The sequence below is a fragment of the Saccopteryx leptura genome, chromosome 1 (assembly GCF_036850995.1).
Source record: "Saccopteryx leptura isolate mSacLep1 chromosome 1, mSacLep1_pri_phased_curated, whole genome shotgun sequence".
Classification (NCBI taxonomy): Eukaryota; Metazoa; Chordata; class Mammalia; order Chiroptera; family Emballonuridae; genus Saccopteryx; species Saccopteryx leptura.
In genome coordinates, this window is record NC_089503.1 from 5,141,548 (window position 1) to 5,167,683 (window position 26,136).

The following is a 26,136-nucleotide window of genomic DNA, read 5'->3' on the forward strand; positions in this document are numbered from 1 at the left end:
CCCTGAGAGGTTGGGGCTTAACTTTCTTCCACTTGGGAGGGGCCCTAAGGAACCTCCTAGTGTCTGGAGGTGTGTTCTCAGAGAATGGTCCCCGGGGCCCTGCAGCGTCAGCAGCACCTCGGCACTGGTTAGAAATGCAAATTCCTGGGCCCTCCTAGACCTACTGAATCAGCAACTCTGGGCTTGGCTGGCCAAGGAATCTGTTTTGCATGTGTGTTGAGTAGGTGGCGGTGACCGCAAAGGACACCTCCCAGAATGGCACTCTGAAAATGAAATTGGGAGGATTAAATAGAATTGAGGGTGAGAAGTCTAAAAGACAAATGACACACTTGAAAAAATATTTACAACATGTATAAAAAGCGTGTGCAACATCCATGTAGAAAGAGCTCGGTTTCTATTGCTGCTGTGACCTAGTGCCACGAACTTGACTTAGACACCCCCCCACCGCACCCCCGTGTTCTCTCTCAGTCCTGGAGGTCCGAAGTCCAGCCGCTCGGCCAGGTTCTCATCGCAGGGCCTCACGAGGTGTCAGCACCGGGAGCAGGCTCAAGCAGGTGGCTGGCGGAAGGCACTGCCATGGAGCTAGGACTGAGGGCCAATTGCTGAACATTAGCCAGGGAACACCCTTGGCTCCTAGAGACCACTGCATTCCTTCGCTGGGGCCCCCTCCATCCTCAAAGCGAGCAAGAGCACATTGGATCCTTCTTATGCTCCAGAAGAAATACTTCAGAACACCATAAGATGTCTCCACCTCTCTGACTTCCCCGCCAGCCACATCTCTTTGCTATTAAGGGCTCATGTGATTGCACTGGGCACCTTGGATAACCCAGGATCATCTCCTTACAGCATTTAAGATCAGATAATTAGTAACTTTAATTACATCTACAAAATCCCTTTTGCCTCTAACCCGTTGTAACCACAGGCCCAATGCCAGTGGGTAAAGCTGTAGGGCCCAAAATTGTGCCTCCCAGAGAGCTCGGAAAAATCAGGTACGAAAAAATTAAGGGCTCTGGTGAGTTGGCTTAGCGGTAGAGCACCTGCCCAGCATGTGGAAGTTCTGGGTTTGATTCTGGTCAGGGAACACAGGAGAAGCGCCCATCTGCTTCGCATCCATATGCTTCTCTACCCCTCCCCCTTCTCTCTCTCTCTCTCTCTCTCTTTCTCTCTCTCTCTCCTTGTCCTCCTCCCATAGCCATGGCTCGGTTTGAGCAAGTTGGCCCTGGGTGCTGAGGGTGGCTCCATGGCCTCACCTCAGGCAGTAAAAATAGCTTGGTTGCCAAGCAGTGGAGCAGTGGTCCCACATGGGCAGAGCACCACAGCCCCGTAGGGGGCTTGCGGGTGGATCCTGGTCAGGGCACATGCAAGAGTCTGTCTCTGCCTCCTCTCCTGTCATTGAATAATAAAAAAAGAAAATTAAAAAAAAAAAAACAGAAACAAAAACAAAACTAAATTCTCCACAGATAGGAAAGGAGCAAAGAACATGAACCAGAAGTTCACAAAAAAGGAAGTATCAAGGATGAATGCTTGAGGCAAAGCCCCTCCTCATTAGAAGAGATGCCAATGAAAGTGGCCATGAAGTCAGTGAGCGCATTGGTTGGCAAATATTTGAAAGGTGGTACAGCTCAGAGGGCAGGAGCGTGGCTGCCCAGGAGGGCAGAAAGAAGTCACGGGATGTGTTCATGGGGTTGAGGTGTGTTTGTTTGTTTTAACACTTTAAAACTCAACAAAAGTAAGATCTTCTTATTCTGAGAAAAAGGAAATAATAGCTGCACACTGCTCATAGCGAAAATGGCCCATCATGGCCCGGGAGATGTCTTACTGCAATTAAAGAGCTCCCTTGATGTTTGGGTACAAACTCACAGAGTCCCATGTGGGGTCAGGCACAGTGTAAGTGGTGTCACTGACTTCGTGGCATTGGTGTCGAGGCTGGGGTGGATGCTGGGGTATAATAGAAGGAGCTCTCACAAAACGAGAGGTCGGGGAGGGGTCCAGCTTGGTCCAGCAGCTGGGCCTGACCCTCAGATGCCAGCATGCTGTCCTCGGGGTGCAGACAGACGGCCTCTGGGCTCTGTCCATCCCTAGCTTTTGGTATGTCAGTCCAGTACGTAAGGGCACCCACAAGGAGAGAAAGGACTGGCGGGGCCCTCTGGGTGTCCGAATCCTCACAGCAGTCCTGTGGGTGGGTCTCCCGGGCCCGGGGGTGCTGGCGGAGCAGTCAGTGTGGACGGAGCAGTGCTGGTCTGGGAATGAACCCAGAGACAGGCCAGCATGGACTTTATATGACCGGAACAAATAACCACCAAATTTCAGGGTTTAAAACAATGTTTGTTACCTGCCAGCTCTCCTTAAACTGGATGGAGCCCGCACGTGGCTCAGCCGGAAGCCTCCGGCGTGGCGTGTGCCACGGGCTGCTGTCAGGGTGTGGGCCGGGCTGCTTCAGCCATCCCAGGCTCAGCGTGGGGGTCCGGGCTCACTCAGAGGCTGCTGGCTGGATGCAGCCCCTCATGGGCTGTTGGATAGAGTGAGGGTCTCAGTTCCCAGCCACACAGACCACTCCACAGGGCAGCTCAGGACATATAGCAGCTGGTTCCATTGGAAGGAACAAGCAAGAAAAGACAGAGAAAGAGGGCTAACAAGAGGAAAATCACCGTCCTTCATAATCTCATCTCCAGAGAGGCATCCCGTCACTCTTGCTGGGTCCCATTGGTGGGAGGCGAGTCACCAGGTCCAGGCTCCGTGGAGAGAGGAACCCCATGTTAGAGCACCAGGAGGTGGAGTCATCTTAGAAGGCTGCCTATCGCCACAGGTGACAAGAAAGGCTTTGTTCTAATGTTCATACGTGTGCCCCGAAGGTTATCTCCCAAGCCACACTTCTGACCTGGTTGTCAGATCCACCCTGTGAGCTAAGACAGCTTGTCCTTCTTCCCAACCGAGTGGGCTGGAGGCTTCACATCTGAAAACAGCCCTGGCCCACCATCCACCGAGTCCAGGAGCACGGGACCTGCTCGGGATGGGATGAAGGGGCCGCTGGTGTGGGCTTGACTTGCGGCCATAAAAGCAGCAGCTTCCTTCTGCAAGTGAGGCCAGCCCAGAGGAAGTGACCAGGCAGAGTCAGAGCCTGTGTGGTTTGCAGAGTAGCTGAGAAAGGGGGTCTTTGGCAGGAAGTCCAGTCCCTGCCCTGCCCCCCACCACCGGCCAAGAAAACAAACCTGAGATTCATAAGGGCACAGTGCCCTCCTGTCCCCGCCCCGCCCCCCGCCCCTCACCCCTGCTGCGCGTGTGCACACACACACACACACACACACACACACACCATAAAGGACGAATCCGCCCAGCACAACGCAGCTGCCTTCTCAGTGGTGTCCCCGGGAGCCTGCAGTGGAGAAGAGCAGCCTCTTGGTGGGGACAGACACTGCCTGGCTCGGCCTGGCCACCTCTCCGTGTCCTGTCATAGCAGGGCCACTGTTGGAGGCTTCCGCCATCAGCAGAGAGCTTTTTGCCCCCCCCCAAGGTACGCACCCAGAGGTGGCTCCAAATTTGGTTTGAACGTCAGAAATGCCCTTGCCCTCGGCTCCCAAACATGTGTCCGAGCTGTGGGCAGAGTGCCAGCCACCTCCGTGTTTGGCTCCCGCTCTGTTTTGTAGAGGAAATGACAGAAACTTCCTGGTGTGACTGCAGGGACGCCTAGGAGGTTCCAAGAGGGGCACCCTGGGCCCGCTGTAGGCTCTCGTCAGGTCCATTGCCTTCCTGGGTACATCACGGCCTACCGCCCACGGCGAGGCTGGGTTTCCTCTGCGTGAGCACGGGCATGTGCCCACGTGGGGGCTTTCTAAAGATAGGTTCCCGGGCCCTGGCCGGTTGGCTCAGCGATAGAGCGTCGGCCTAGCGTGCGGAGGACCCGGGTTCGATTCCCGGCCAGGGCACACAGGAGAAGCGCCCATTTGCTTCTCCACCCCTCCGCCGCGCTTTCCTCTCTGTCTCTCTCTTCCCCTCCCGCAGCCAAGGTTCCATTGGAGCAAAGATGGCCCGGGCGCTGGGGATGGCTCCTCGGCCTCTGCCCCAGGCGCTAGAGTGGCTCTGGTCGCAATATGGCGACGCCCAGGATGGGCAGAGCATCGCCCCCTGGTGGGCAGAGCGCCGCCCCATGGTGGGCGTGCCGGGTGGATCCTGGTCGGGCGCATGCGGGAGTCTGTCTGACTGTCTCTCCCTGTTTCCAGCTTCAGAAAAATGAAAAAAAAAATAATAATAAAAAATAAAAAATAAGATAGGTTCCCGGTTTCTATTCACTCGATCGTCTACACAACTATTGAGCACCAACTACGTGCCAGGAGCTGACCTGGGAAGGCACTGTGGTTGACTGATACGAAAGGCGATCAAATGGTTTCTACAAGCAGGTGAGGGGAAAAAGGAAAATCACCCAGCCACGTGGTGGCGTGGAAAAGGCATCACTCTGTAACTCCCACCCCCACCCCAAAAAAAACCCAAATCCTCAAGCCCCCAGCCCAGTCCTCCTGAGCTCAGGCAGCCCCAACACCTGGCCGGGCCTCAGCTGCTGCCCGCACAAAAGGGGGTTTGCAGTGAGACAGGGCGCACAGTAGGGCCTCAGCCCCCGCCGCTGCTCTCTCACCCACTTCTTCTCCACCGTCTCCGGGAGAATAGTGGCCCAGTGTTCTAAGATCACAAAGGATTCTGAAATCTCTGTCTCGCGTCAGCCTCGAAGCCCCGGCCTGGAGCAGCCCAGCCATCATCCTCTGCTGCTCTTGGGGAACTGACACAGAGAGGCCATGCGCGTCGTCCGAGGTCACACAGCCAGGAGGGCCCCAGTGGGCGAAGCCCGGTCCGAGACTGGACAGGACTTGGCGAGCAAGCCCCCCTCGCCCAGGCGCTAGGGGCGAGTATGTGCATCCCCAAATCCCCCCCCCCAGGCCAGCACGGGCTGTGCTCGTCATTTTGAACACTCTTACATGACACAAGCAACAGGAACCTGGGGAAGGCCGGGATCATTTGTTGTGCTGTGAACTGGCTTGTGGTGGCAGCTGGGTGGGGTGGAGGGGGGCTGGGTGATAAGAGTCAGCAAGGAAGAGGCCCTGGCCGGTTGGCTCAGTGGTAGAGCGTCGGCCTGGTGTGCAGAAGTCCCGGGTTCGATTCCCGGCCAGGGCACACAGGAGAAGCGCCCATTTGCTTCTCCAGCCCCCCTCCTCCTTCCTCTCTCTCTCTTCCCCTCCCACAGCCGAGGCTCTATTGGAGCAAAGATGGCCCGGCGCTGGGGATGGCTCCTTGGCCTCTGCCCCAGGCGCTAGAGTGGCTCTGGTCGCAACAGAGCGACGCCCCGGATGGGCAGAGCATCGCCCCCTGGTGGGCAGAGCGTCGCCCCCTGGTGGGCGTGCCGGGTGGATCCCAGTCGGGCGCATGCGGGAGTCTGTCTGACTGTCTCTCCCCGTTTCCAGCTTCAGAAAAATACAAAAAAAAAAAAAGAGTCAGCAAGGAAGAGGCTGGAGCAGAGGACTGAAGGCCAAGCCCAGAGGCCTGTGGGGCTGGGGGGCAGCTCTGGGCAGAGGCCTGGGGGGCCTGGGGTGACGGCTGGGTCGTCCAAGGCTTGCAGCCCGGATGTGTGAATGAGGCGCAAACGTCTCCCTGGACTGGGAGCCCCCGAAACAGGACCTGAGGAGCTGCTGGTTTGAAAGTCGATCCCGAGAAGTAGGTCAGGGACAAGCAGGAAGCCATGGAAGGTGCATTATCAGCTGGTAGCAACTGGGCTCGGTCTTTTGGACCCTTGGGGCAATGAAGTCAGGTGTTCTCTCTGCCCCCTGCAATGCCGGCCATTAGCCAGTGGCCACTGGTAAAGCACAGAGCTCCCAGCACAGAGATAGCAAGATGGATGGTGAGCTCCATGACACCACCTATGGGCACCACCAGTCTCTGAGGCTGAGACCAACCCCCACACCCTTATCTGCCCAACAGCTCAACATCCCCGGCCCCAGCCAGGCCCCGGGCAGGGCCAGGAGCACGGGCAGGCCTTCCCTCTCGGAGAGGCTGTCTCGTCAAGGAGATGGGAAGTGGGAAGAACCCTCAGAGAAGGGACAGCACACCCTGGATCCGTGCCAGGAAGGGACTGGTGGGCCGGGCACAGCCACACGATGGCATATTATTCAGCTATGAAAAGGAAGGAAAGGCTGAGTCTTGCAAATCATTATACTAGGTGGAAGAAGCCAGATGCAAAAGGTCACGTGCATAGGCCCACTTACGTGAACGCCAGATGATGTAAATCTCAAGGACAGAAAGCAGCAGGGCCAGGGGTGGGGGCAGGGCGGGGAGGGCAGGAGTGATGCCTGCCGGGCACAGGGTTTCTTTTGGGGGTGATGAAAGGGTTCTAAAGTTAGAGTGGTGGATGGTGGCACAATCTTGTGAATATACCAAAAAAAAATAGCGAATTGTATGCCTTAGAAAGGTGAATTGTATGGTAAGCGGATTATGTTTCGATTCTGAACAGCACACACAGGGCCGGCCATCTTCAGAGAAGGTGATCAGAAAGGGCCTCTGGGAGGAGGTGACATTTTTAGCCGAGGTCTGAAGGATGAGGAGGAGTTGACCATGGGGTGGGGCAGGAGGAGGTATGGTGCCATGGAGAGGGTGTGGCTGGGGCAGAGGACAGTGAGCTTGAGGGGAGAGGGCCAACCAGAGGGGGGAGGGGGAGGCAGCAGAGACCCTGTGGGGCGTGGCATCCCCGTTGAGGGGTGCGTCTTGTTCTGAGAGCAATGAGAAGGTGGCAGGAGGGTCACAAGCAGAGGAGAGAGACACAACACAGGACTTGTGCTCTTAAAGGGTGGTGGGCAGAGGGGTCTGGGTCACAGGAGCGGGAGGCAGACCCCCCAGGAGGAACTTGGGACAGGTGCCAGGGGAGGGCGGTCACCCGACACAAACAGGCTGGCAGGCTGCCATCTCTGCGCCTGGAGAGAGGCTGGGGGTGGGGGCCCCTTGCTCCGCTGTGGCTGTTTGCATCCCACGGTGACTTAAAGCACCCTTGCCCTCAGATAATGAACCCTAGGCAGGGAGAAAAGCCTGGGGGTGCCCCAGCACAGAAAGGGGCTCAGCGGGAGGCCCACGTCACGGCCACAGGGAAGGTGAGCTGTGGATGAGCGAGAGGCAGCAGCAGGTCAGGGCAGGAAGCCGACCCCATGACTGGAGCGCAGCCCAGACTTGGCCCTCCTACCAGGCCGGTTGCCCAGGGCTTTTCGGCGGGGTGCGGGATCAAGGGAAAGAGACAACCAGAACCAGGGAGCCTGGAAGGGGCGGTCCCTGGACGCTCGGCCACAGAGGGACTTGTGGTCATCCAGGCCGGGGAGGCCAGGGGACCTGGTGGTTCAGGGTCAAGGTCTGTCCTGCAAGACAGAGGAGAAGCCCCCACCCAGCTCAGGGGCCAGACGGACCGTGCGAGCCCCTCAGAGCCAGTAACCAGGAAGCCACTCAGACAACGATGCCAGGGGACCTTCCGCTCCCCTTCAGAGACGGCCGAGCGTGCGACACTGGGGACGCTGGTCCCACATCAAGTGTCTCCGGTGTGCCAGGTCCTCACACTGGGTCAGCAGAGGACCAGCCAGGGGCTAGGGAAGGGGACAGTGGCGAGAGCTGGTGTTTATAAGTGTTTAACGGAGACAGTTTCAGCTTTGTGAGATCAAGAATTCTGGATTTGGAGGGTGGGTGGGGGTGGCTTGCACGACAAACCGAATGTACCTAATAACCCTGCGTTGTGCACTTAGACATGGTTAAAGTGGCAAATTTTATCTTAGATAATTTTTTTAAAAGATCCCAGTGTGTTTTGTGTTTTTTTTAAATGACTTGCAATATACACACACCACGAGGCACACAATGTCAGTTGGCAGATGGAACAAGGCCACAGGGCAAATTCCAGATCAAACTGCTGTACCAGGAGTAACCGCCGTCCCTGCGTTTCATCTGGAAAGCAGCTACTTCTGCCAGAAACGTTTAGGAAACCTGGCCTCCCACCAACAGACACCAGATCGCTCGGGCTGGAGAGCAAGTCTCTGTCATTTTGCACGTGTCCCAGGGAAAAGTGTGGCTCATTTGAGGTGGAGTCAAGGCAGGTTTTCATATTATCTGCCCGTATTCGGCACTGCTGGCCGGCCTGGGCGGAGCTCCAGACCGGGAGCGCTCAGGGTTCAGGGCGGCGTCATCCCCGGCCTCCCTCCCTCCTGCTTTCCCCCAAATCAGGAGTCCTCGACACCGGTCCCCATGAGGGTCTGACCGCCGCCCTGGCTGCTGGTCGTAGGCCGGTCCCCATGAGGGTCTGACCGCTGCCCTGGCTGCTGGTCGTAGGCCGGTCCCCATGACGGTCTGACCGCCGCCCTGGCTGCTGGTCGTAGGCCGGTCCCCATGAGGGTCTGACAGCCGCCCTGGCTGCTGGTCGTAGGCCGGTCCCCATGAGGGTCTGACCGCCGCCCTGGCTGCTGGTCGTAGGCCGGTCCCCATGAGGGTCTGACAGCCGCCCTGGCTGCTGGTCGTAGGCCGGTCCCCATGAGGGTCTGACCGCCGCCCTGGCTGCTGGTCGTAGGCCGCCTCTTCCCCCTCGCCTGGGACACCTGCGTAGGGTTCACGGGTAGGTCTTCCCTGGCCTCCTGGTTAACTTATCACGTCCCCTGCCTGGCCTCCTGGTTGTCTTCCATTGTCCCATCTCACTCGGACACTCCCGCCCCTCTCTGACAAGGACACTTACGATCACATGGGGCCCACCTGGGTTATCCAAAATAATCCCCCAATCTCAAGATCCTTCACTTCGGCAATGCTGCAAAGTCCCTTTTGCCATGGAAGGTCACATACTCTCAGGATCTGGGGATTAGGACATCAACATCTTTAGGAGGCCATTATTCAGCCTCTGACACGCCTTCTCCTCTCCCGCCGTATAATTTTCTATCAGCGCCACTGTTGGTCTTCCTCACCGCAGTGATCTCATTTGGAGTCCTGTTCATTTGTTTCTGTTTATCCCGTGTTCTTCCCCCCTTTCATGTCTGGCTCTTCCACTAGTCTTTCCCCAGGATCAACATTGTTGGTATTCAGTAACTATGTGTTAAAGGAAGATAAGAATGAATACATCAATGAACAATGGATGGATGGATGGATGGATGGATGAATGGATAGATAATGAATGAATAAATGGGTGAATGATGGAAGGAATGATAGATGAATATGTGATGAAATGATGATGGGTAGATGGATGAATGTTGGAAGGATGGATGGATGGATGGATGGATGATGGATGATGGATGATGAGTGGATGATGGATGGATGGATGGATGGATGGATGATGGATGATGAGTGAATGATGGATGGATGGATGGATGGATGGATGGATGGATGGATGGATGGATGATGGATGGATGATGGATGGATGATGGATGATGAGTGGATGATGGATGGATGGATGGATGGATGGATGATGGATGATGAGTGGATGATAGATGGATGGATGGGTGGATGAATGGATGGATGGGTGGATGGTGGATGGATGATGGATGGATGGATGATGAGTGGATGATGGATGGATGGATGGATGGATGGATGGATGGATGATGGATGATGGATGATGAGTGGATGATGGATGGATGGATGGATGGATGGATGGATGGATGATGGATGATGAGTGGATAATGGATGGATGGATGGATGGATGGATGGATGGATGGATGGATGATGGATGGATGATGGATGGATGATGGATGATGGATGATGAGTGGATGATGGATGGATGGATGGATGGATGGATGGATGATGGATGATGAGTGGATAATGGATGGATGGATGGATGGATGGATGGATGGATGGATGGATGATGGATGGATGATGGATGATGGATGATGAGTGGATGATGGATGGATGGATGGATGGATGGATGGATGATGGATGATGAGTGGATAATGGATGGATGGATGGATGGATGGATGGATGGATGGATGGATGGATGGATGATGGATGGATGAATGGATGGATGGATGGATGGATGGATGGATGATGGATGGATGATGGATGATGAGTGGATGATGGATGGATGGGTGGATGAATGGATGGATGGGTGGATGGTGGATGGATGATGGATGGACAAATGAACAGTCTCCCACATGTGGGACAGAGGAGACTATAAGGTTCTTCAGAGAGTCCCAAGATGCAGCTTCCATCACAGAGGCTCCAGCCTGGTTGGAGGAGGGGTAAGGAGATGAGGGAGGGTCTCACTCACCTGTCCCCAGCAAGAAAGCTAGCTAGACCTTGGAGAGACGTTTTTATCTCAAGGGTTGAATCCGAAAAGCCTCAAGTATTGACTCGGGACACTCAGGCCACGCACACATTTGCCTTATCACCTCCTGAGAAAGAAGAAGAACCAGCCCATCAGAGCGAAAGCAGAAGGTCAGGACGGGGCATGGAGCTCAAGTGTCATCCCCTCCCACGACCCTCTCCACAGCACAGCCGGGGATACTGAGGCTCAGTGTCTCTCAGTTGTCAGAGGCAGCGCCAGAGTTAGATCCCAGGACTCCAGAGCTCTCCCCATATCTCGATGTTTCCATGCCCAGTGCTGGAGATGTGGGTCCCAGACCCCCAGCGCAGGTCCCAAGATTGGGGTGTGGGGGCTGTCTAACAGATACACAGAATTACTCCCTGGGCCTTGGTTTCCTCGTTTCCAGAACATGGGCACTGTGCAGGCGGGAATCTCTCTCCGTTTCATTCATCATTGGATTCCCAGGGCCTAGAACAGTGCCTGGCACATAGTAGGTACTCAGGAAACACGTGCTGGATGAGTCTGTAAAGTGGGAGTGTTGTGAGGATTAAATGACTCGATTTATCAAGGTCCTAGCTCCCAGGACCCACTAAGTGGTAGCTGTGGCATTATCCTCACTGCTCCTGTCCTCTGACAGATGGGACCGAAGCTAGCAGAAAGGTGACAAGGAGCGTGAGATCTTGGACATGGTGCACTGATCAGAGCTGCCAGCTGAGGCGCCTCACCTGCCCCGTCCTCCCTGCATCCCCTCAGCTGCATGCAGCCCCCATGCACCTGTGCAGCATGCCTTCCTGCCCCAGGACCTTTGCTCATCCCATTTCCTCTGCTGAGATGCCTTCCTTCCCCTTCTCACCGGAAACACTCCTGCCCGACTTTCCTCGTGAGCTCCATCGTCACGTCCTCAGAGAAGCTGCCCCGATCTCCTGGCCGCCTTGCTGTCTTCGGCTCAGGTGTGGTTGTAGGCGTGTTCGGTTCCTCTGGTTCTGGTCTGCCTCCCAGGCTGCCTTCAGCTGCTCCCCAGCCTGGAGCAGAGTGTGTCACGCCCAGCAGGCGCTCTGACCATCCACAGGGGGAGGGGAGGGGGCAGGGGCTCCGCTCCGTGGCCACCTGTCATCCAGGGAGCACAGAAGGGCCCTGGCAGCAGACAGCCCTGCCCAGAGCCAGGCCTCCTGCCCCCAGGAACCCCCAGCAGAGGAGGGTCCTGGCCTGAGCAGGGGCGTGGGGTGGGCCGTCGGACCACAGAGTCCATCCGTGAGGCAGGGGGCCAATTAAAAATAAAGTTTCAGGGCAGGGCCTTTCTGAGAAGCACAAAGATCTGACCCCTTCCTCACCGCGACTCTGTGGGTCATTCTTTTCCCCAGGCGACAGGCCATTAAACCAAGGCCCGGGAAGCCGCACGTGCCAGCCTGCGGGCTTTCTCTGCTGTCCCTGCAGAGCCCAGTCTCCGGGCTGGGGACACTGGGCGGCCACAGCAGCACACCCGGCGAAGGCAGGCTCTCCTGCTCACAAGCACCTCTTATTAGCTTGGAAGGAAACAGATTTCCACACCAAATAAGGCGGTGGGGCCTCGCAGGGCACTGCCCACTTCACACCATTCCTTTTAAGTGTCCAGATGCAATTACTCTCGGACCTTGCCTGAACTCAGCCTCCTCCAGCCTCCCCGTAGGTTCCCTCGGGCCTCCCCGCATAAACAAGTGGTCCAGCTGGGCCCCAGCTGGCCGCCCAGGGAAGGAGGGGAGGGTCACGCCTGCCGGCTGCCTGCATGAGCTTCACGCAGGGCCGTGAGCTTCAGCATCCTTCCGCCTTCCTTCAGTGCGGGGGCCCCACCCCCACAGGCCAGCCGGGCCACACAGGGAACAAGTCACCCCCCCGCCTCGCTCTGAGGTTTGCGCTCCGCCGGCCGACATCAGGTCCCTCCAGGGGGCAGAGGCCTGCAGCTAGCTCCCGGGGCAGGTAGGGGGGAAACTCAATTTCCGGGCTCTCTTTTAAGGTGCCCACAGAGGCCCCCGCACACACAGTTGGGCAGCGTCCATTCCTGCAGGGAAAGCACCAGCTGGAATTCCCTCAGGCTCCCTGGGCCGTGAGAATTTGGCCAAGGAAAGGAGGGGCCTTCCTGAGGGGCTCCCTGGGAAGCCACTTGTCCGCACCCACCCACCCCTGTCCCCATGCCACCCCCGGGGCGCCTGCACCACCACCCCAGGCTTTGGCTTGGTGCCCCAGGACCCCGCGGGGGTCTGTGGGGGGAGTGGAGCTTGACTCATCCTCCCCAGGAACAGCGCACACACAGGACACACAAGGGCCGCCAGTTCCCAGCTCGGCCCAGGCGAGCGCGGGGATTTTCCACTCGGGCCATCTGATTGCCATTAGGGCCGGGAGAAGGGAATTCCTGGACCCCTGAGCCCGCAGAGGGCGCTGGGCAGAGTCTCCTCGGGCGGGAGAGAGAGCCGAGTGCCACCTGGGTGGCCTCCCTGCATCTGTTCGTCCGTCTGTCCGCTGCCAAGTCTACCTCGCCTGCCTGTCTCCTGGCTTCTCAGGATCGCCCCCCCCCCCGGGTCCATTTGAACAACCGGTGGGGACCCGCCTTTCCTGGGCCTGCGCCCCAACGGGCCCAGTGGGAGCGGGTGGAAGGCACCGGGCAAGTGGACAGCGGGCGCTCCCCTCTCTCCAGGATGCACGGAAGATTAGCAGCTGGACTCCGGCCACAGTGCTCGGGCCAACCTGACGTCACCAGGCAGAGAGATGAGTTCCCAGTGGGGCTTGGGGGGGGGGGGGGCTCATGAGCAGGGCATTCCTTCCCGAAGCCTCATCCCGGCTCTCGGGGCTGGGCCCCTCCTCCCCCGCCTCTCCTCCCCTCCTCCTCCTGCCGGGCCTGGAATTGGGTTTGGGGCGGGTTCTGCTTCCAAAGCCATCTTCTCCAGCAGCAGCCGAGGGCTCTCCGCGCTCCGGGCTCTTGTTTTCTGAGGCTCCGGCCAGCCGGGCTCTGTGCTGGCCTGCCGCCCCGTGGGTCGCAGCCGGCCGGAGGCGGAGGGCACTGAGGGAGCCTGGAGGGTCAGGATCAGGACAGCTGCAGGTACTCCATGGGGCCTCGGGCCGGGGGAGGGAGGTCCAGGAACTGGGCTGCAGGGCGAAGGCTGGGCAGGGAAGGAGGGCGAGGTGGGCACCGTCTGGGCAGACAGCTCCCGGAACCCACACTGCCCAAAGCCGGAGCCCTGAGACCCCAGAGAGGGCTGTCACCCCCCGAGGGCCTCCGGCGGCATTCTGGAGGCTCCGGCAGTCCCATCCCAGGAACACGGGGACCTTTGAGAGGCCCCCTCCTGCGGGGCAGGCCCCGGTGTCCTGGCAGTCCCCGACCCCCAAGCTGTCCTCCCTGTCCAGTGTCCGCTCCATCCTCCGGTGGGCGGGGGCTCCCCCTCCGTCCCTCCACCGCCCTCCCCAGCAGCTGTCTAAGCCTGGAAGGGTGGGGAGGGAACACCCAGCAGGCAGCGTCCCAAGCTCGGTGAGATGGCTCCCACAACTGTCACGCACACGGCACACGCCCCACTGCCACGCTCCCTCCTTCCCTCAAAGCTGAGCTTGGGGCTGGGTGGGCGGGCAGGCATGGGGCCGCCCCCCCCCACTCCCGGCGTGGACACCGAGGGCCGAGCCTCGGCAGCCCCGGGAGGCTGGACCACCATGTCCCACCTCTTCCCTGGCCCAAGACGCCTGATGTGGAGTTGGCATGGGATGGAGGCCGTCCGTGAAATCTCCCGGAAGGTCTCACTCCCCCCAAATGAGCCTCTTCGGTCCGAGTTGTTAGCAGAGGACTCCTGGGGGTGGGAGGTGGCCCGAGTGAGAAAATGCAGATTCCTTGTCGGGGACAGTGACAGCCCGCGCTCTCCGGTCCAGCCCAAGTGGCAGCCTGGGGACCGATTGGAGACCTGGGGTCTGCTGGTCCCCACCTGGGCCTCCTGGAAGACAGCCTTGCGTGGGGCCCCCGGCATAGGCTGTGGCTGGGGCAGGGGTGGGGTGAGAGGGGTGAGCGCTCGGAGGCCGGAGGAGGCAGACAGGTGGCTGTCTGGGCCGCCCTTGGGCCCGTGCTTTGAGGGGAGGCTCAGGACTGGGCTGAGCTGGCAGCTGGGGTTTTTTTTTTTTTCTTTCCTTTGTCCACTTCAGCGGAAGCCAGCTCCGTCGCAGGCCAGCCAGACCCCAACCTGAGGAGCGCGCACTCCCACGCACGCACACATGTCCCATGCACATGCCACACACATGTCTTTTTATGGCCCATCTGGGGTCCACTCGGCTTCTAGCGCTCTCTGCATGAGTGCAATGGCTCTTCTCGAGCGGCTCAGGGACACACCAGGGCACCCACCCATCGAATCCACCGGCAGAGGCGAGCTCGGAGCCCCGGCTACCTCATGCCCGCTCCAAGTCAGGCATCAGGGGCATGTCCCAACCAGCCGCCCTTGGGGACACCTGAGTGGTGGGCGTCTAACCTGCCCCGGGGAAAGGGCAGGCTCTCCAGGGTCGGGACGTCCTTGGGGTCCACACCAGGAACCCGGACCCGAGGGGAGGTGCATGCCTGGAAGGGCACAGAGAGGAAGGGGCCCGGTGCAGGGGGTGTCCCCGGGGCCAGAAAGGATGGGGGAGATGGGTAGGTTTCGGGTTCAGGCAGGCACCAGAGAGCTTGGGCAAGGCCCCAGCACCTGCAGAAACAAGAGGCCTGCCCACGGCAGTGGGGACCGTGAGAGTCAAGACGTGGTGGGAGGGGGTTACATTGCACACTCCCCCGTACCGCGACCTGCAAATCCACACTGCCCATGCATCGCAAACTCCCTTATTCTTGTCTACTGGGCTCCCACCCACTCCGGTGATTAACCTCACTGGGGCACCCACACAGCCCCCACTCTGTACCAGGCTGCTGTCCAGGGTGGCGTGGTCCAGCCATGCGTTCTTGGGGGCTACCCTCTCTGCCGAGTGGGCTGAGTGGTAGCAAGGGTTAAGGAGGGGCTGGCAAGCCCACGCTGATGGCCACGCTTTCTGGCCAGTGATGGGCATGCCTGATGCACCGCCCCCTGAGCTGGGGAGGTGGAGGAGGCTGCCTGTGCCCCCCCTCCCCCTGGCCTGTGGAAGAAGGAATTCCGGGGGAGTCCTGAAGGCTTGGGCGCTGCCCGGGGCTCCCTCCAGCTGAGGAGGGGCCTAGCAGCCTTCAGCAAGGCTGTGCGGCAACAAGACCCGTTCTCTGCCCACGGCCCGTTTCCCCACCTGCTCAGCAGGAGGGAGGGGTGCTGGCCTGCGGAGGCAGAGCTCAGGGTGGGGGACCCGGACCGGAAGGACCTGTGAGCTCTGCGAGGGTGAGCCGGTCTCTGGCAGGAAAGCCTCGGCCCAGACTGTCACCACTCCCAGGCCTCCCCGACCGGTCACCCTGCCTGAGTCCGGCCGCCCCTCCGCCGGCCGAGGACCTGGGCCGTGGCAGAGGCCGCCTGGCTTGCCCCCTCACAGCCGCTGGAGTTCCGGCCACCCACAGGCCTGCAAAGCTACAGCGTGTGCAGTGGTTATGGCCGGTGCCCCGGGCAGGTGGACTCACCTCCCTGAGCCTGGGTGCCCCCAGCAAAGGAGAATGACCATGCCTGCCTCAGAGCTGGCAAGGACCAAACGGGGTGAGGGTGGCAGGCCAGCTGGCACAGTGCTCAGCTTCCGGCGGGCGTTCATTGACAGGGAGATTGATGGTGGTGACGGTGATGCTGACGATGACTGAGCTGTCCTGCCTGCGAGGCACCTAGAGGGGAAAGACCAAACACATCTTAGCACATTACAAACACAAGGCCCAGTCCAAGGCTGCCTCCTCCAGGAAGCCTCCCTGCCTTCTGGGACTGACTGCCGGGAACCCACGTCCCACCATGGGCTGAGCACAAAGGAGGGACCCAGGAAATATGTGTGGCTCCCAGGGAGGTCTCACAGCGTGTCAGCAGGGGGTGAATGAGGCACCCTCGGAGGAGGGTGACCTGCTCTGGACTCAGCAGAACGATCCCCGCGGCTCTGGCACGGCCCCGCCTCTCAGGAAGCCGGGCAATTGCTTGCCAGCCTTTCGTCTAAGAAGAGAGTCCTAGGGGGCTGGGGGCAGGGGGTTGGGAAGGGGTGGAGGGCACGGCTGCCCTGATGTGGCCCTTCCTGCTTTTGCCAGGCGGGGTGTGCTGGCCGGTGAGCTGCGAGCAGGGTCTTGAGGAATCCAGACTTCCCAAGCCTGGAGATGGCTGGAAACTGCTCCTGGGAGACCCATCCCACCAACAGGAACAAGGCAAGTGGCAGGGGCGGCGCCCAGCACGGGCGGATGCTCCACGCCCCCGGTGGGTGGGGCAGGTGCGGGGGAGGAGGCAGACCCGGCCAGCATCTCCCCACCTCGCAGGGCCGTCCTCTAGCGAGGACCGACAGGTGGGCAGCAAGGCCTCTCAGGGCTGTGTGGCCAGACACTGGTCACGGGGTCCCTCAGATCCCCAGTGTCCTCAACAGTGAGGCAAGCACAGGGGACCGGACACCCTTGGATCCCGTGGTGGTGGTGGTGGGGGGGGGGGGTTGTTACCAAACCAGAGACCTCTGTCTATCTCTCCCCTGCAGAGGAGGGGTGATCGGCTGCTTCCCACGGCCACCGGGGAGCCTGGCTCCGCGCTGGCTCTGCGGGCGTGCGCCCTATGGAGCGTTGCCTGCTCCAAGTCACCCTGCCAGTGTCACCTCAGGCCAGGCTCTTAGTCACATTTGCCTCCTGTCTTCAGACACCAGCCATGACTGAGACGAGACCCAGACAGCCCCCAGCCCCGGGACCTCTTCTGCTGGGAGGTCTTTGAACACTCTGGCATGGCTTCCTGAATTCAGGCAAAGCACGCTCCAGGTGGGAGGAGCTTCGAGCATCCCTAGTGCAGCCGGTCCACATCGGAGGGAATGGAGGCCCCTCCAACGTCGTGGCTCGGCTGGGGGCAGAGCCTGGCCTCCTCCCCAGGGCCCTGACCTCCAGACCCTGGAATCCCCACCCCCACCCCTCCCGATAGTGACCAGTGTGAAGTGGCAGCCACAGGGGACAGAGATGAGACTGGCTGGAGAGAGGGGGGCGGTCTCCCGAAATCCCCGATGGAAGACAGAGCCGGGGAGGGGCCGGCAGCTCCGGAGCGGGCATTTCACAAGGCGGTGTCTGGGGCCGGCAGCTCCGGAGCGGGCATTTCACAAGGCGGCGTCTGGGGGTGGCAGCTCCACGCCCAGTGACTCACCGGCTGTCCCGCTCTGACTCCTGGCCCCGAGGACCAGGAAGGGCCTGCAGGCCGGAGAGGCACCGCGTGAGCCGGTTGGACCCAGCCCTTCAGCTCAGTCCACCCAGGGGTCGCAGCGGGCCCTCCACGGGCTTGCGTGGGCTCCGGGTCTCACGAGTGACTAGGTCTGATTCCCCGGCTGAGGGGAGACTGATAGGAGGCTGCTCTGTGGCCCGGAGTGGTCCAAGCCACCGCAGGGAAGTCTGAGTAAAGAGCAAGCTGAGGGGTTGACGGACGGACGGACGGAGACGTTGAACCAATAAATGTACTTTGAGGGTGATGGGTGATGACCGGAAGCCCCTTCCAGCGCTCGCCCTGACCTCCTGAAGGTTCCCCCAAATTTGGCCAACACCCTCCTGTCCCCGTTTGTCGATTCCCCATGACCCGACTCAAAAGCCCCCCACCTCGTTTATTACGGGGTGTCAGGCCCAGAGAGCCACCCCTCAGGCCTGAGCCCCCTGCCAGAGAGCCGGGGGCCCCTCGGCAGGAAGCAGGGCTGACCTGCCCCAAGCACCTTCCCGTTGGGCTCGGGTGGTTTTCATTCTGATTGTTTTGTTTAGTTTTTGGTTTTGTTTTGTTTTGGAGAGTCCAGAGCCACGGGAACTGACACCGGCCTTAGAAGGGGCGGAAGGAGGGTGGGAAGCCGGGGCCAGGGCCAAGGTCAGGTTCAGGCTGTGTGGTCGAGAGCGCTGAGATAGATTAGTGATGTCTGCCCGGGTGTGGGACTCGGACTGAGACGCTTGCTCACTCGGGGCAGCCGCTGCGCTTGGAGTGAGAGGTCAAAGTCAACATCAACAAGCTGGGACTGAAGTCAGCAGTGTAGATGTGCTGTGTTTGGCCCGCACAGCGTTTCTGAAATGTGAACGTTTAAAGGTCAGGATAGTCACATTGCGATGGAGACCTCTGGCTTCTTTGGGGGTGGGGGAAGGATGGTCAGGGCTGGAGCAGAGCAGCTGCCCACTTCCTCGGGGGGAGGGGTGCTCTCCGGCTTGCCTCCACGCCCCGCACCCCACTGACCTGTTTCCTGCACCTGACCAATCTGACCCACACATCTGTTTGCCCGCCAGGACCCCGAGGCAGGGCTGACAGGCGCCTGGATGCATTCGAACAGTCAGACCGACTATTAAAATACTCGGGTGCTTCCCTCCAGCTTGATATCTAGGCGCTGCCTCAAGTCTCTCCCCTTCCCTGGGGACCCCTGGACCAGGTCCAGATCCCAGGGGGTCCCCCTGGCCCAGCAGGACACCTCCTCTGACTCTTCAGGGATCTCTGACCCCACTGTGAGCCAGGCCCACTCTGTGTTGTTTTGTTTTTGTTTTGTTTTGTAACTTACCCACGACTTTATTGTTTTAATAAATATTTCGCATTGCAGTGTGAACTGCTGCAGGCCTACAAAACCTGGGAGGAATGACACACGCACACCACACCACACACCCCTCAGCTGGTCATTAACTGTTGAACTTTCCCCACGTTCTCTCTCTCTCTCTCTCTCTGTAGCCCTGGCTAGACTCCCCCCCCCCCCAACAACTATGTGAAAGTAAATTGCAGACACCAAGCAGCCTGGTCCCCAAAGAGCCTGGATCTTCTCGTGTGTGTAGCACAGCGCGTCCTCCTGGGGACGCGATGCCGTCACCTGTGCAGGGTCTGCACACCCCTTCCCACGGGCATCCCAGTGTCACACCCTCCGTTAGCGGGCGTTCGGTTCACGGCGCCACTCAGGGCACCGCACTGCGCTCACTGGCCCTGTCTCTCTCGTCCCCTTCCCTCCGGAAAAGGCTCTTCCTCGCCTTGTGTGGTGTGGACATTAGACCAGTGTCTGTGCTGACAGGTGGGTGACCCGGTGCCCTGATTAGCCACGGGTCATTTCCACCGTCCCTCCCTCCTGTCGGCTGCTAGCTCCGGACACGGGGTCCCAGAGTGGAGAGGCTCTATGTGGAGTCAGGGGAGTCATCTGCTCTCGTGGGAGCTCTGCCAGGCTGTGGTGAGGGCCAGCACCCCCGGACGCAGGCGCTGCAGCTCTGGGAGGGTCCCAGCCGGCCTCACCGCTCTCTCCTCTCCGCGCCCGCGCAGATGTGTCCGGGCGTGAGCGAGGCCCCGGAGCTCTACAGCCGCGGCTTCCTGACCATCGAGCAGATCGCCATGCTGCCGCCGCCGGCCGTCATGAACTACATCTTCCTGCTGCTCTGCCTGTGCGGCCTGGCGGGCAACGGGCTGGTGCTCTGGGTCTTCGGCTTCTCCGTCAAGAGGAGCCCCTTCTCCGTCTACTTCCTGCACCTGGCCGGCGCCGACGTGGGCTACCTCTTCAGCAAGGCGGTGCTCTCCATCCTGAACGCCGGGGGCTTCCTGGGCCCCTTCGCCGAGTACGTCCGCGCCGTGTCCAGGGTCCTGGGGCTCTGCACCTTCCTGGCGGGCGTGAGCCTCCTGCCGGCCATCAGCTCGGAGCGCTGCCTGTCCGTCGTCTTCCCCGCCTGGTACTGGCGCCGGCGGCCCAGGCGCCTGTCGGCCGTGGTGTGCGCCCTGCTCTGGGCTCTGTCGCTCCTGGTCACCGGCGTCCACAACTATTTCTGCGTGTTCCTGAGCCGCCAGGCCTCCGGCGCGGCCTGCAGGCACATGGACGTCTTCCTGGGCATCCTGCTCTTCCTGGTCTTCTGCCCGCTCATGGTGCTGCCCTGCCTGGCGCTCATCGTGCACGTGGAGTGCCGGTCCCGGCGGCGCCAGCGCTCCGCCAAGCTCAACCACGTCGTCCTGGCCGTGGTCTCCGTCTTCCTCGTGTCCTCCATCTACCTGGGGATCGACTGGTTCCTCTCCTGGGTCTTCCAGATCCCGGCCCCCTTCCCCGAGTACGTCACCGACCTGTGCATCTGCATCCACAGCAGCGCCAAGCCCCTCGTCTACTTCCTGGCCGGGCGGGACAAGTCTCAGCGGCTGTGGGAGCCGCTCAGGGTGGTCTTCCAGCGGGCCCTGCGTGACGGAGCCGAGCTGGGGGAGGCCGGGGCCGGCACACCCAACACGGTCGCCATGGAGATGCAGTGCCCCTCTGGGAACGCCTCCTGAGTGGCGGGCACCCGGAGGGGAGGCAGGGGGCCCGAGCAGCCGGGGCCTCCAGAGACCCTTTGCCAGGGAACAGGAACTGGGCAGCTCCCCTGATGCCCGAGCACAAGGAGGGAAGTCTGCCTCTCGCCCCTCAGGCCTCCTTCTCCCCGGGCTGGAGGCTCCCTGAGTGGCCAAGGGGCTGAACGACCAGCTATAAACTGACCGACGCTGTGGTCTCGCCAGGCCGCTCCGGGCCATTCTCCTCCATCAGTGACCCGTTGTACAGAAGCTGTCCCCAGGTGGCGGGCTCTCCTCACCCCCGGCTGGTCTGGAAAAGAGGGGAGAGGGGTCACCAAGCCCTGTCCTCCTCCTGCCCCTTTGAATGAGTCCTCCTTGAAAGTGACCCAGCCAGTACCATCACCCCTCGGGCCACCAGCATCTCCCCGCCATGGGGGCGCCTGTCCTCTCCACTCTGTCCGCTCCGCCCGTGTTGGTGGCAGACCTGAACGAAGCAGGGTTGTCTGGGAGAGGGCTCTGGGTAACCTGCCTTGTGGCTCAGTCTTCCTGCAAGTGACATCCCTGCCCCGTTGATGAACCCCGTGGTGACTTTGACGAGGGTGTTTCTGGTTGCATCAGGCAGGTGGAGACGGGAAGGACCTGGAGCCAGTCTGGGTAAGTCACTCTCTTCTCTGGCTCCGTGCCAGCCAGCCCCGGCAGCTCCGGGAGCTCGCGGTGTGCCCCAGCTGCCGCGCCTGGTCCTCGGGCGCCTGCGGGCCACCCAGGCAGTCTCTGGGCCCCAGTCCCCGCCCAGATGTGGGCACTGGCTCTGCCTGGCCACCCCAGCCCACCTCCAAGCACAGTGGCCCAGCGTAGCCAAAGGAAGTTTTATGAAAGACAATAAATGTACATCAATAAACATTTTATATCCTACCACCTCTGTCCTATCTGTGGTCTCGTTCCCACCCTGCGGTACCCTCAGGCCACGGGCGGCCTCACGGCAGCCTTTCCACACGCACCCCACACTGCGACCCGCTCTGTCCCCCAGTTCCTGTGCTTCCTCCCCTGGCTGGTCTGTCCTCCAGACAGCAGTCTGTCCTCCCCGACAATGGTCTGTCCTCCCCTGGCTGTCTGTCCTCCAGACAGCAGTCTGTCCTCCCCGACGAGAGTCTGTCCTCCCCTGGCTGGTCTGTCCTTCAGACAGCAGTCTGTCCTCCCCGACGACGGTCTGTCCTCCCCTGGCTGTCTGTCCTCCCCTGGCTGTCTGTCCTCCCTGATGACAGTCTGTCCTCCCCTGGCTGGTCTGTCCTCCCCTGGCTGGTCTGTCCTCCCCTGGCTGTCTGTCCTCCCTGATGACAGTCTGTCCTCCCTGGCTGGTCTGTCCTCCCCGACGACGGTCTGTCCTCCCCTGGCTGGTCTGTCCTCCCCGACGACGGTCTGTCCTCCCCTGGCTGTCTGTCCTCCCCTGGCTGTCTGTCCTCCCCTGGCTGGTCTGTCCTCCCCGATGACTGTCTGTCCTCCCCTGGCTGTCTGTCCTCCCCTGGCTGTCTGTCCTCCCTGATGACAGTCTGTCCTCCCCTGGCTGTCTGTCCTCCCCTGGCTGTCTGTCCTCCCCTGGCTGGTCTGTCCTCCCCTGGCTGTCTGTCCTCCCTGATGACAGTCTGTCCTCCCCTGGCTGGTCTGTCCTCCCCGATGACTGTCTGTCCTCCCCTGGCTGTCTGTCCTCCCCTGGCTGTCTGTCCTCCCCTGGCTGGTCTGTCCTCCCCTGGCTGTCTGTCCTCCCTGATGACAGTCTGTCCTCCCCTGGCTGGTCTGTCCTCCCCGATGACTGTCTGTCCTCCCCTGGCTGTCTGTCCTCCCCTGGCTGTCTGTCCTCCCTGATGACAGTCTGTCCTCCCCAATGACTGTCTGTCCTCCCCTGGCTGTCTGTCCTCCCCTGGCTGTCTGTCCTCCCTGATGACAGTCTGTCCTCCCCTGGCTGGTCTGTCCTCCCTGACAACAGTCTGTCCTCCCCGACGACGGTCTGTCCTCCCCTGGCTGTCTGTCCTCCCCTGGCTGGTCTGTCCTCCCTGACAACAGTCTGTCCTCCCCGACGACGGTCTGTCCTCCCCTGGCTGTCTGTCCTCCCCTGGCTGGTCTGTCCTCCCCTGGCTGGTCTGTCCTCCCCTGGCAGTCTGTCCTCCCCGACGACGGTCTGTCCTCCCCTGGCTGCTCTGTCCTCCCCCTGATGTGCTCCCTCTCCTGGCAGGGAGGCCATTGCTCCACTGGAGTCAGCCATGCCATCCTCTGGGTGGACTCCAGTGCCCTCTGTCACCCCCACCCAGGACCCCGCCTGCCCTGGGAACCCCAGTTTTCCTCACACCTACCCGGTGCCAGGCCCTACCCGGTGTGAGGCTGCCGCAGCCCTGCCTGTGGGAGCACCTTACGTCCCACTGGGGTGGGGTGGGGGTTACATTTCCTCCTACTGCTCCCCTGACGCAGGGCTGGCCCCTTGTGTCCAGCACCTCCCTCTTCACAGGGAATGGCCTCCACTAGGGCCGGGTCGGTAAGTGGTGTGACTGCCCCCTCGGCTCTGGTCAGCCCTACCTTGGGCTCCTGGTGTCCATCCCAAGCCCCTGGCCCCCTTGTGGAAGCTCTGAGGGAACCCACTCACGGCTGGGGCCTGAGGAGAGACCAGGGCCGAGGCCCCAGGGGCCCAGGTCAAGAGCAGGCCTCTCCTCTGCAGAGAGTGCGGGACAGCCTATGTCCGATCCTGGGCAGGAGTGAACGGCTCATCAAGGGGACAGCACCGCCCACAGCCAGCATCCTACCCTGGTGGTCCCAGCACGGGGGCTGTAGGCTGACCCCCACGTTCATTTCCCTGACGACCAGCCCCCAGGCACCTTTACTCGTCCCTCCTGGGCCCTGCAGGCCACTGCTCCCGAGCTCCCCTTCCCAGCAAGGCCACTGCTCTGTGGAGAGAGGGGACCCCATGCGGTTCCAAGAGCTTTGAGTGACAGAGGCCGGGTGCCTGCCCCACCCCCGTTCCCAGCAGCAGGAGGGTGCCCTGCCCCCACCACTCAGAGAATTGCAGAAGAGCGGGGTTGGAGGCCATTGCATCTGTCACGTCTGAGGACTCAGAGAAGCCAGGTGGGGTCCTGCCCCACATGAGGAGGTGGGCCAGGATCCATCCACCCAGCCAATAGCTTCTCTGATAATTCCACCTGGGGAAATGCCTTCCAGGCCTGAAGGCGGCTGAGGGGGTCATTTGGGGGCCTAGATCCCCAATGCCTGGAGTTCACCTCTTTCTCAGGAGCTTCCGCCCCAGGACTCCAGCCTTGAGCACTTGTGGGGAGCTGCCCTCCCTGTCCCAGGGAGCTTGAAGGGGCCTCCCTGCCGAGGCTCAGAGCCCAGGCCCCGCGGGTGGGCGGGCAGCCCTCACCCACTACCAGGGCCCAGAGGTGAGCAAAGGGCCGCGCCGGGCATGAACACAAACCCGCGTTTAGCGGGCACAAGGCCTAGGAGGTTGGGGGTGAGCCCCGGGCACTGGGCCTCTCCCAGACGGTGGACCCCTCGCGTGCGCCGATCAGCAGTCATGCTGGGGAGCAGCCTTTCTCTCCGCCCACCACCCGCAGTCCCAGGACGGTCTGCGCTCCTCCCGCCCACGCACCTCCCGCCCACGCCCTGGACCACCTCACTTCTGGGCTAATGGAGGGGGCGGCACAAATGACTGGCCGAGCAGAAGCCGCAGGCCTCCACCACCTCCCTCCTCCCTCCTTCGGCGTTTAATTATTAAAGCAGGCCAGGGAGCCACGCCAGGGTGGGGCGATGGGCTGTCCTCCGCCCCCGCCCCTACCCCCCAAAACAGCACCGCTGGACCCCGGGCGGCCCCCCACCAAGCCGCCTTCATTCTGGATGTCTGGAAAAGGCAGGAGACGAGACCCTGGGCCTCACAGGTTTTCCCCTGAAACTGTCTGGGGCCAGGGAGCTGACCATTCTTCCCAACCAGCTCTGGCCGGCAGAATAACAGAACTGTGTTTCGAGCAGTGGGTACCGCCACTCCAACGAGGGGGCGTGTAGGGAGCCGGACAAGCCCGACTTTCTACCCCCACAGGACGTGACATGCAGGGGATGACGGGGGACGGGGCGGGGTGGCCGGGGCAGGGCAGAGCTCGATGCTTTCTCATACCTCCTGTCACCACCCTCTCTACAAAAGCGGACCCGTGGAGAAGCCCGCTCTTTCTGACAGTGCAAGGGCTGAGTGACGGAAGTCAGAGCGAGCCTTGGGGAGGCCAGGGGCCCGCGGCTTTGCTGTGCCTCCGTTTCCCCGAGTGCTGCGGTCAGGCATCCGAGCTCGGGCTGGAGGGAAGGGAGGAAGGTGGCCGCGGAAGGGGGGACACTCACGGGAACAGCCCATCCCAGGCCCAGGGGACCGGTGCTATTTATCAAAGACCTACTATGTGCCGTGGGCCCTATGCAGAGAGCCCCGCCTATAGACCTCGTTCAGTCCTCACTGCAGGCTCCGTGGCAGCCACTGTGAGCGCCGCCTGTGGAAGCCGGGCTCGCAAATGGGGCTCCCGGGCCAAATCAATCCCAGCAGGTGCGCAGCCCTGGCCGGAGCCCCGGGCCCCGTCCACCGGCTCCGGCACAGTGACCATCTTGCTTCCTTGGAACCCAACCAAGCCCATCAGCAAAGCACCAGGAGCTGGGGTTGGGGGAGGTGCGTGGAGTAGACAGGACACGCCCATCACTGCCCAAGGGCCACCCCTGGTGGATTCCACACTCGACCGAAACCAACAGGCCAGCTCCCTCGCAGACCGTCGGGAAGGGGGGGACAGGCACGTGGTCAACAGACAGCACAGTCAACAGCCTGGAAGCGGAGGCCCCTTCTTTCCTGCCTCCCTCTTCCCTCTCGGCAAGCGGGAGCAGAATGCCAGCCTGGCAACCGCCCCGCTCTCTCGAGTCCCTGCCCTCGGCGGCTTCGTGATCACTCGGGTTTTATGCCGGAGGCCAGCATGTTCAAGCCCAGGATCGTTTGGCATAAGCACAGCTTGGTTCCCAACCCTCAGCCAAGAGGATCCCTCCTTCCCAGGGACCATGGGCTCCGAGTGGGAGGCGGGGCGGAGGGAAGGGCGCATGCACGGCCCGCCCGGCCTCCCGGGGCACAGAGAGAAGCCGGGTCCACGGGAACGGGCCCTTCAGACGTGCCGCCAAGGCCTCAGCCCAGCAAACGCCCCGCGGAGACTCTGGCCGAACCAGGACAACTGAGTGCAAGTGCAAAATATTGTCGTTGAAGCCAGTGGGGGCTGGCAAGCCGCCAGCCAGCAGGGGCTTGGAGAAAACAGGGCACAGTGCGCATAATAAGACTCATGGAAAACTCTGCCTCAGCGAGTCGGAATGCCAACGCGAAGTTTCCTGGCAGCGCGGGCCGGGGAAGGCTTACCCACTCAGACAGATGGCTTCAAAAAAACAAAAGAACTTTCTAATTGGTTTAATTGCGGTCTGACTTACACACAGTAAAAGGCACCCGTTTGATATACAGTCGGACGATCTCCCACACGTGCCAGCCTG

At 61.0% G+C, this 26,136-nt stretch overlaps 1 protein-coding gene across 1 annotated transcript; it reads left to right on the forward strand.

Moving 5' to 3' along the window:
* Positions 1-13,105: 13,105 nt before the first annotated feature.
* Positions 13,106-21,511, forward strand: LOC136388530 (mas-related G-protein coupled receptor member F). Its single transcript, XM_066360349.1, has 3 exons — positions 13,106-13,352; positions 16,443-16,556; positions 19,627-21,511. The coding sequence occupies exons 2-3, from the start codon at positions 16,509-16,511 to the stop codon at positions 20,608-20,610; spliced, it is 1,032 nt and encodes a 343-aa protein (XP_066216446.1). The 5' UTR covers positions 13,106-13,352; positions 16,443-16,508; the 3' UTR covers positions 20,611-21,511.
* Positions 21,512-26,136: the final 4,625 nt, after the last annotated feature.

Excerpts from the sequence above, each read along its gene's own strand:
- LOC136388530 (XM_066360349.1), top strand. The coding sequence starts at position 16,509 with ATGGCTGGAAACTGCTCCTGGGAGACCCATCCCACCAACAGGAACAAG. Across the intron at positions 16,557-19,626 it reads ATCCCACCAACAGGAACAAG|ATGTGTCCGGGCGTGAGCGA; the intron begins GCAAGTGGCAGG and ends GCGCCCGCGCAG.